Here is a 10,683-nt window from a genome sequence, read left to right on the forward strand (position 1 = left end):
GAACTCCTTCACCCCTCTCTCCTCCAACTCTTAGCTATGATGCTAAACACCTTCTCTTTTCACTCCCTTGTGATGTGAGGTCTCAGCAAATGACTGTCTTTCCTGGTTGAACCCTGCTCTCTGTTCCTGGTATTTGCTCCTGCTGAATGCACTGGCCTTAAGGAAACCCCCTGTTAGGGAAAGCTGGCAATTACAAGGGAGGGCAGGGTGCTTGCATGTTCTTTATAATAAGGGATACCACCCCCTTGGGGACATTGAGTCAGTTGCACTGTATGAACTTTCGTAGGTGGAAGATAAAGTGTTCTCTGGAGGACGTTTTATACTGTCTCTCATCTCAGGTGTCTTCAGAAGACAGGCCATAATCCCTGGGTTTTCGTCTGTAATGGGCCCTATTATTGCAAATACATTCACCTTTGTTCTTTAACGTGCAAGAGCTTCCTTCTCGCTTCCAGGCCCAGCGCTTGGTGAGGTGGGGGAGGCCATGCGGGAGCTCTCAGAAGTGAAAGACTCTCTGGACATGGAAGTGAAGCAGAACTTCATTGACCCCCTTCAGAATCTTCATGACAAAGATCTGAGGGAAATTCAGGTATCTGCGACTAGTCCTTTGGAAAGTGGGGTTTGAAATCGTACAGAGGCAGATGCCCTTTTCCTTTAGAAAACATTTTTTAAGCTTACTGAGCACGTGATCAGCACTGGGCATGTGAATTGCAAAACAATCCAGCAGGATAAATTGAAAGAAACTGGAAATGCCATGCTTTTTGCCCCATTCTTATGACTGTTACTCATGAGTGTTAGATTTGACTTCTCTGTGTTCAATTTTCAAGTTTTTCTAAGCTTTTTTTTCTCTAGGAGGATAATATTCTTTCCCTGATCATACACAATTTTATTAATTATTCTATGGTTTTTGGCTGATTTCACCCTCCAAAATGCCAGCTGTGCCAGTTGTTAGCTTAAATACGTAGTTACCCTGTCACCCTGTAAACATGTTTTCATATTTTTGTAACGGTTGTTAGGACTGAGGAAGAATACCCAACTATCTTCTTTCTAAAGCATGTAGAACAGTTGAGCAATTCCAAATCAATGGAGTTCAACTGGCTTCACCTCTACTAGGTGTGTAGTGTTTGTTCATTCATTCCTTCAACAAATATTTGTTGAACCTGTCTGAAATTTAATTTTCTTTACTGTAAAATGGACTGCCATAACTTGAAGTCTCCTGATCTCCTTATTCTAGCTTAAATCTCCTTCAGCCCTACCACTTGCTCAAAGTTGTACGGTTAGTAAGTGGCAGACTCACTCTAAATCTGAAATGTACTCTACCAGTACTCTACCCTCCAGCTGACTGCAAGTTCACATGTTTTACAAGAATATTCCTTCCAAAAAACAAACATTTAGCTTGGATCAGGGCATGAATTGGAGGTTGGGTGTGCAGTGGGAGGGGGAATCTAGGATATTTTTCTTCCTCCTTTCCTTCTTATTTCTTCACCACTCCTAACTCTGTTTTCATCTCCTTCCTTTTCACTCTATACACACCTAGGGGCAAGGGAAATCCAACATTTTCTCCCACACATTAGTATTGGAACACAGCGGCATTTAGGAAAAAAATCCTTTGTAGCTTTGGGAAACTACTTTCCCACTTGGTTACTAGAGGTGTTGAGTGAGGCTGGGCAGCCACATAGTGGGGATGTTGCAAGGAGGAGTCAAAGCACAGTGTGGGGCATCAGATCCCATCCGGGGGCCCTTCCAAGTTAGGCTTCTTGACTGAATTTCATCATCTGTCAAATGGGAGACTTAAACTGATCAGTGGTTCCCCAAAAGCTACATCAGTCAACAAGGATCAGTGTTAAGACATCAATTCCTAGACCCCAGCCTTGAATATTCTAATTCAGGTAATCAGGAATCCTTATTTTTAATAAGCAACCTAGGTGATTCTGACAGGCCAGATTACCTCAAAGATAAGTCCTTTCCAGCACTAATGTTCTATGATTCAAAAAAGATGCCATTGTTTCTCACTTTATTTCAAGGAAAGTGTTTTTCCTCTGCCTTCTCATGAGATAATGTTTCTCTTGAAGATGGGGACTGTGGGCCCTCTGCACCTGTGCTTTGCACATGTGTTGGGCATGGATACACATTCCCAGCTTCTATCATGGGACGGAAAGGCATGTTCCAGCTTGGCTTTGGCCCAGAAAGGGCAGAAAATAAAGGACACTGGTATTTCCCCCAGTTTCCTTCTTGCTCTTAATTATTTTTAAAGACGTTTCCCCACATCCAGCCTTTGATGCAGTTGCCCCACTGATGCATGTTTCTTTGTTTTTCTAGTGACATGGTGTTTTAGAACTTAGCCTGTCTCATTTTGTGAGCTCATAGGCATTATGGGGAACTGAGCTCTAAATACGCCTTTCCCATGAATCCTTTCAAAGCATACTCCTGCCCTTGACTTTTTCAGCATCATCTAAAGAAGTTGGAGGGTCGACGCCTGGACTTTGATTATAAGAAGAAACGACAAGGCAAGATTCCAGATGAAGAACTCCGTCAAGCTCTGGAGAAATTCGATGAGTCTAAAGAAATTGCTGAGTCAAGCATGTTCAATCTCTTGGAGATGGATGTGAGTGACTCTCCTGTGGTTTTTACTTTAATCTTGCCATAGAGGCACAAGATTAATTTGTTAAAGGGTTATGCAATTAAAATCATTAATATCTGATTACAGTATGTGATGAGAACTTCAGTAGATTGTTATTTCTTTCAGATAATTTGAAATTATAAAGTAGATTGAGGGGCTTGGCCTCATGGCATATTGGTTAAGTTTGATGTGCTCTGCTTCGGTGGCCCGGGTTCATGGGTTTGGATCCTGGGTGTGGACCTGCACCACTCCTGAGCCATGCAGAGGTGGCAACCCACATACAAAATAGAGGAAGACTGGCACAGATGTTAGCTCAGGGTGAATCTTCCTCAAGGGATAAAAGAGGAGGATTAGCAACAGATGTTAGCTCAGGGTGAATCTTCCCCACCACAAAAATTAATAATAATAAATGGGGGCCTGCTCTGTGGCCGAGTGGTTAAGTTCGCGCACTCCGCTGCGGCAGTCCAGGGTTCGGATCCTGGGCATGGACATGGCACCGCTTGTCAGGCCACGTTGAGGCAGCGTCCCACATCCCACAACTAGAAGGACCTGCAACTAAGATATACAACTGTGTACAGGGGAGGGTTGGAGAGATAAAGCAGAAAAAAAATAAAAAAACATTGGCAACAGTTGTTAGCCCAGGTGCCAATCTTAAAAAAAAAAATTAATAATAATAAAGTAGATTGAGAAATGGTAAAAATTTTTCTGTATTCCTATGGTTTTATTTAGCTATATTTTTTTCTACTAATGATCTTGAAGCATTACCAATAGTGGGAAGATAATGTTTCTGGTGATCCATGTTTAAGTCCAATAGCTTAAAAAAAATACTGTGTTAAAATAAAGGGCAGATTGACTTCAGATTATAAAAGAACATCAACTAATGCTTTCAGAATTGGGTGTCCAACACAGGTTAAGATGGTTCATATTTTGAAGTAAAGTTGACGTTTTCTTTCAAAAATTAATTTCAGTTAAGTTTGATGATTATAGCATAGATACTACATATGGGGCCTAGATGAGATAGTTTAAAAGCTGCTTTCACATTTGCAAAGTACGAAATCATTTTTCATGGCTTTAGAAGTTACATTCTGTTGAGTTCATTTAGCTTTGAAGCCAAGAGGACAGTCCCTCAGGGGGACAGACATCCCTACCTCCAACCCCATCAGTTGCTGACCAACTTCTGCCAAGATGTTTACAGAACCTTTATGAACTTACCGCTTAACTGCTGTGCCTTGATTGGTGACAGAGGACGCATGTTGAACATATCCAGACTTTTGCATCACCCAGGGACAGTGTAGGTTTATGTGTATATAAAACAAATTGTGTCCACCTAACTACTGAAGAGGACTACTGTGGGAGTGAGGGGTGACCTCAGTCACAGTGCTCCTTTTCTGTACTCAGTGCCCTGCCCCACCCTACCCCAAAACTCATGGGGCGGTATTGCCTCTGTTGACAAGGAGGCCACTATTCAGCTGGATGACAACAGAAGACACAAAATGAAAAGTAACCAAGGATGCTTAGGATATTAGAGCTGGAATAAACCCAAGATATCAATTGACCCAACCCTTTTACGTTACAGATGAGGCTCAAAGAGGACAAAAGATTTTCCATCATACCACACTGCCTCCCATGGTTCCTCATGTGAGAAATCCATATTCACATTCTTATTAACAGCACTAATACATTGACTTGGCATGAAAAGTTCAGGGAGCAAAGAATCCTTTGGTCAATACTTCTTTTTCCTATGAAAAATCAACAAAAAAAGCCAAATCCTCATCAGAAGATTGTAGCTAAGCATGAGACTGTTTAATGCGAGTTGTGTGATCTCCAGGAGGATTCTACTAATGTTGCTTCTCCTTGTGGTACTGGCATTTCCAAGCATGAGGATGCTTTCTTATCCTTGATTGATTTGGAACCTGCAAAACTAACTGTCTTAGCCTGGCTCACCACACAGTCATGGGCATCACGAAGCACTGGGCTGTGTGTCAGGGGCTGTTCTCTCATATGTGCTGGGCAGTAGTAGTTGCTTAAGGACAGTAACCTGGTAACTAAGGTGTGATTCCCCCCATCGATCTGCAGATCGAACAGGTGAGCCAGCTCTCTGCACTCGTCCAAGCCCAGCTGGAGTACCATAAGCAGGCAGTCCAGATCCTGCAGCAGGTCACCGTCAGACTGGAAGAAAGGTATTTACAGTCCCCTGCATTTTACATTTCCATTTTCTTGCTCTGAAATGATGTGTAAAGAAATGGAAATAGTAGAGAGAATACATTTGAAGAAAAACTTCTGCAAAAATTCCTGCTGATCCTAGACAGGCACCTTGTGGGGCGTTTGTTTTGATTTTATTTTGTCTTGTGCTTTGTTTTACTTTGTTCTGTTGAGTCTAATCTTGTTTTTATGAGACCATGATACTTGGATTATATTTTGGCTGCCACACATGGGACACCAGGATGCTACCAATGATAATGGATGTGATTTGCTTATATTCTGTGTGGGTATATCATTATCAATCATACAACAGCCATGTAAACTAAGTCTTCTTAGCTTCACCTAACAGGTGAGCAAAATGAGGCTTGGGGAGAAGAAGTATCTAGTGCAGGGTCACGCAGTGGTGCAACTGGGGTTCATGATCAAGCATAACCTATTGAACAGCCTATATCTTTTCACGCCTCGTGTTTTCCTGAATGGAGACAAAGTCTTCCACCATCGGATGGCACTGCTTTCTTATGCACCTCCTCAGATGTGCCCCACAGCGGGGCTCTCGTAGTTTTCTTTGTGAACGGTGTTCCCTGAGTTGTGGGGCACGGCCTGCACAGCTGTATGCAGTAGCTCTGCACTATCATATGCAATACTTTATTAGCCAGATATTAAGCTGGGTGATTTTGCTAAATGTACACACATCAGAGGATCACCTCAATAGCCATTATTCTCAGCTCATGGCCAGGTTAGACTCTTAAAGCTGATGAGAAGCCTAAATGTGCAGTGAAGCCTCCTATCATTCTGCTGCGCTATGGGAACCTCCTCACCTGTTCCCATTGTTTCCACCTGGCCAACCTCTTCCTCTCCTCAGTGTCTTCCTTGAGGAGTGCTTTGGTTGTGCATCTGCCCTCAGTGCACCCTTGTGGAAGTGTGTGTAACACACTGAAGCCTCTAGAAAAGTTTAAAACTGTATGCTTCAACATGCTAGAGAAATATATGTCTTTATGACATCTGTTGAGCATGAAGGGCCACTTTCCTTTTTTCCTCTGAAATATGTTTAAAGTCAGTCTGATTCTATAGTCACCATACCCTAAACTCTCCCACCTTTGCAAATCTGTTGTACCCTTTGCTTAGTGAACACCTGAAACTGTGGGAAAATACGTAGGGGTGTGTGGAATACCTTTAGTGGCCGTACCTTTCTACCTTCCTCCTGTCTTCTCTTGTTTTTTTCCCCCTTCCTATATCTCACACTGCTCAGTGGGAGCAGGGCCCACGGTTTCCTCCTGTCCTTGCTCCAAACCTTCTCAAGCTCTCCATGGAATAACTTTCTTCTGGATACACCTGTTCATCTAGAAGTGACTCCTCTTTATCTTTTACCTCCTTCCTTGTAAACCCTCTCCCGGGGTTGTAAACTTCCCCGGGGACAGTAGTCTCCTCCCCAACCACACCCCTTTCTTCTTGTAGCATTTTGCACATATATCCATCACACCACTTACTACAATTTACAGTAATCAAGTCATTTATATTCTGTCTCCCCTATAGACCATAAGCTTCTTGAGGGCAAGAACTGTGCCCTTTACATCTTTGTGTTCCTGGCACCTAACACAGTGCATATTTGCAAAGGGACCTCTGAATAAATGAGGGAGGAAGGGAGAGATTGAGAAAAAAGATGAAGATAGTGAAAGTATGACCTCAGAGGGACACCACCAAAAGCAGAGACATCACAGATAAGAATTAAGGGTCGTTTTCAAATTCCCTGTGCTCCACAATGGTAGCTTGGTGGGTGACCTAAGGATTTCCTGGATTTTATTGCTTTTCCTTTTACTTTTTAATTGGCTACATACTCACTTTCCCCCCTCCCCCTCTTTTCTTTTCAATGCAGAATAAGACAAGCTTCATCTCAGCCTAGAAGGGAGTACCAGCCTAAACCACGAATGAGCCTGGAGTTTCCAACTGGAGACAGTACTCAGCCCAATGGGGGCCTCTCTCACACAGGCACTCCCAAACCTGCAGGTAAGGAGCTGCAGACCCCATTACACGGGCCTGGGCCACAGCCCGTTGACACTTTTCCAGAAATTCTAGGAGCAGTCCAATCTGGCTGTGTTAGAAACACACAGTAATATATTTCCTACAGGATGGTTTTGTCAGATAGAAACTCTTTTAAAGGACTCCTTTCTTCCTTTCTCATTGATCGTTTCTCTCTCTCCTTTTCCCTCTTCTCTTTCTTTGTGAGTCTTTTTTTTCCTCATTCTCCATCATAGCACACACTAACCTCCTAACTAACACATTTGATTTTGACACTTGTTTGTGGACATAAATCACCTTAACATGTCAGTTTGGTGCTGGGAGTGTCATCCTTTTGTGTGTGTGTGCGCTTTTCCCTTTCTGTGATTCCATCACACATGAGAGCAAATGCCTCTGAGCAGTGTGTGCCCACATACACTCACATATAACCCACAGACAGCAGCTCCAGGAATGTGTTGAATTGGATTTTTTGAGTCACAGGAGCATATGAGTGAATATATTTGCAGATGAATCCATTTTGAATCTCAACATCTGCTAGATTTCCCTCCTCCCACCACCCTTCAACCAGTTCATCATGCTGTGGTAACTGAAGTTGGTACAATAAAAGCTAAAACTTACTTTCTATCAGGAATATTGATAAATATGCAATAATGTATTCTTTTGATTGGTACCATTGCTTTCTCCCCACTACACATAGATTAGGTAAAAGCCAGTGCTTCAGACATTTTCAACCTTCACATTTGCTTGGTTGAAGAAGTGGAAACTATCTTATACTAGATATGGATTTTAAAGATATGCAGCTTTCTCCAGTTTTCCCTGTATCCCCAGTTCTTCATGTTCTACAGTAGGAAACATTTTTATGAGATGCGCTCAGGAGACTAGAAAGGAAAAAAGTGAAGTCTGTGATGACAGTTGGAGCTCTCTGCCCTTTGTGCTCACCTCTGCTGCTTGGAGCCCCCAGTGTAGGGTATAAACAGCAGTGGCTCTTAGAAGTTAGCTGGCTGTAGGACTAGTCATATAAGTTATGTATAGCTTGCTTCTCCCAGCTACAAACCATGTATTTCATTCTTCCTTTGGAGACTTGTTAATTTTCTTCTTTCTTTAAGTAAAAATATATATTACATTGTTTCCCTTTAAAGCTATCTAGATGACATGGGAGCTATATGCTTGTGTTTGAATTTATATGCATGTGTGTATGCATGCTGTATTGCTATATATGGTCATTGAAAATAGATCACTTTTAAGATATGATTCTATTCTTCATTTTTAAGATATGATTCCATCAAGAATAAGGTAGAGCACACTATTTTTTCTATGCCATGACTCCAATGCACTTCTCATATTTATATGTGTAACAATTTAAAAAGTGCAAATTAGATAATTTTTTACATAATCTCATTGAAAAGCCACAGCAGTACTGTGCAGTAAGTTCAACTGTTAGTTCTAATGTTAGAGGAACTGGAAGTGAAGTGCCTTGTGCAAGGTCTCACAGAGGAAGAAATTGAACCCAGGGTTTCGTATTGTTTTGTTTTCACCGCATTACAGCAGTGTTCCAGAGGCTGGAGTCTTTATTTTTAAATACTGAGAACTACACTATTATTCTGAGGTTGCAAAGCATTGTCCATGAAGTTAACTGGACTATTTCACATGTGTGGAGATTTTAAAGTGTTAACATGGAAAGAATTCTGGCCGTGCTGTATTATTAGCCTAAATCTCATTAAAACTCCTTTATTCATTGGGTCTCCCCATCTTTGGGCATTGTCAGGAAGGCAAACCTTGATGAGCCTGTGTTGTATGTGTCATAAAAATAGATGTGGCCATTTTTCATACTGGAAATGGAAGCAGAAACCCAGCAACTTCCAGAAATCTGAGAAAGCTTCTCAAAACTGTTAGGGGGAGATGCCATGCAGCAGACATTGGGGACTAGTAGCCAGAGGAAGTTTCAGCAGGAAGAGGAGTGAGGGAGGAACCAAGGGGACAGCAAGTCAGGTGGGTGCAGCAGGTGGTAGATGTGTGAGTTAAATACCCCTTGTCTTTCTGTGTTCTTCTCTCCTGCTCTTACTCCCAGGTGCCCCAATGGATCAGCCCTGCTGCCGAGCTCTGTACGACTTTGAACCTGAAAATGAAGGGGAGTTGGGTTTTAAAGAGGGTGATATCATCACACTCACTAACCAGATTGATGAGAACTGGTATGAGGGGATGCTTCACGGCCAGTCGGGCTTCTTCCCCATCAATTATGTGGAGATTCTGGTTGCCCTGCCCCATTAGGATGTTATGCTGGCTGGCTCACCTCTTCTTGACCCAGATAGTTAAGTTTAACCACTGCTTTGGTAATGCTGCTTACAACACATCCCAAGTGCAGGCCGCAGTGGTCCAAGTCATCAAGCCCCACCAAGTATCTTTGGTTGACTTGTGCGATCCCACAAGAGTCATGGTGATGGGTGGTATCTTCTTAGCCTGATGGGCATGGCATGTGCTTTTTAAATACCATCTGAGACCAGCCAGTATTCATGGAACTGCTGTTGACGCAGTTCTCAGGAGGCTGTGGCTTCTTAGAATATGACCATGAGCCACCTCACAGAAAAACTATCCTTCTGAAGATACTGTCTGTCACCCAGGGGCCATCTCAAGGTCTCAGGTTCTCCATTTAAATAAGAGAAAGTTCTTGCTTTCACAGTGTCCCCTCCCAAATATCTAAGTCACAGAATTGTTGACAAAAGCCTCCCTCACCAGCAAATTGTCTTCTGATCTGAATGAGTTACTCCCTTGATGCTGTTAGTAGAAGAGTGTTAAGTGTGGATCCAAAGCCTTCTCTGAAAACAGTCACCTTTGTTCTTCCCACTTATACCTATTTCTGAGATACAGCCAGTTTTCTTCCCTCCCTGCTATTAAAGCCAGAGGGGGGCTCCCATTTTCTTTCTAAGTATGTCAGCAGTCAGCATATTGTGGGAGAGGCTGAGAAGAAGAGATACTTCATTATGAGGAATTGGGAAGAGACCTGGTTTCCAAGCTTAAATTTCTTGCTGTAGGGAAACCATGTATGTATTTAGGCCATTTCTGAAGGTACAGAGAAGGGGGAACAAATATCTTCACTTCGGTGTTATTTATGAGTTACATGTTTCATGAATCCATTTGACACAGAGACTCAAGGAGAAAAACTCTAGACACCATTTTCCCACTACTTCATAGCCAAGAAACAGTAACTGTCTTTTCTTTCCACTTTCACCTTGTGTTCTTTGAACATCATTTGTGCATATTCTGCCCTCAATGAGGACCAAATAAAGATGATTTTTGTGCATAGCTGTTTAAGACGTGTGGCTGCATATGCTAAACTTTCCCAACTCAGTCATTACTTTTATTTCTATCCCTTCTATCTCGTCTTCATCTTGTGTGTACGGTGCTGTGCGTAAGCTTACGAGTGTTGTTTTCTTTTTTTATCAGTCATTAAAGTCCTGTTAGGTATCCAGAGTTCTATTTATCTAGCTGTACAGATTCTTTCAGAGGTTTAATGTGCTGCTTCGGATGTGCCACCTGCGGTAGTGGATCATGTGGAGTGAAAGGCAAATCTTATTGCTTAATGTATAAAACTCTTACCACGGGAAGCATCGCTGTTTCCAATAAATATTGCTGAAGACAGAACCAAAGGCTCTGGTCCTTTATTTTGTGTCAGTTCTTTGGGTCTGACAGTTGAGTGGACAAGGGTTCGTTTCAGTCTCCATTGCCTTCTGATGCAACCAGACCTGGTTACAAGCTCAGATCTACTTTTCTGTAATCAGGAAAAGTTCCATTGTCAAGAAGGTAGCTACCAGGCTCTGGTAACTTCTTGGTAATCCAGGAAAGAGGAGATT

The 10,683-nt window shown here is 42.4% G+C and overlaps 1 protein-coding gene across 1 annotated transcript in view; it reads left to right on the forward strand.

Annotated features, from left to right (window-relative positions):
- SH3GL2 (SH3 domain containing GRB2 like 2, endophilin A1) overlaps positions 1 to 10,479 on the forward strand; it is a 197,472-nt gene extending 186,993 nt beyond the window's left edge. The window contains exons 5-9 of the mRNA XM_044757075.2: positions 453 to 586; positions 2,444 to 2,602; positions 4,694 to 4,797; positions 6,693 to 6,823; positions 8,904 to 10,479. Of these exons, the coding sequence (XP_044613010.1) occupies positions 453 to 586; positions 2,444 to 2,602; positions 4,694 to 4,797; positions 6,693 to 6,823; positions 8,904 to 9,103 (728 nt within the window). The 3' untranslated portion in view covers positions 9,104 to 10,479. The remainder of the gene's footprint in view (positions 1 to 452; positions 587 to 2,443; positions 2,603 to 4,693; positions 4,798 to 6,692; positions 6,824 to 8,903) is intronic.
- The last annotated feature ends 204 nt before the right edge of the window (positions 10,480 to 10,683 follow it).

Source organism: Equus asinus, chromosome 23, assembly GCF_041296235.1.
Source record: "Equus asinus isolate D_3611 breed Donkey chromosome 23, EquAss-T2T_v2, whole genome shotgun sequence".
NCBI classification, from domain to species: Eukaryota; Metazoa; Chordata; class Mammalia; order Perissodactyla; family Equidae; genus Equus; species Equus asinus.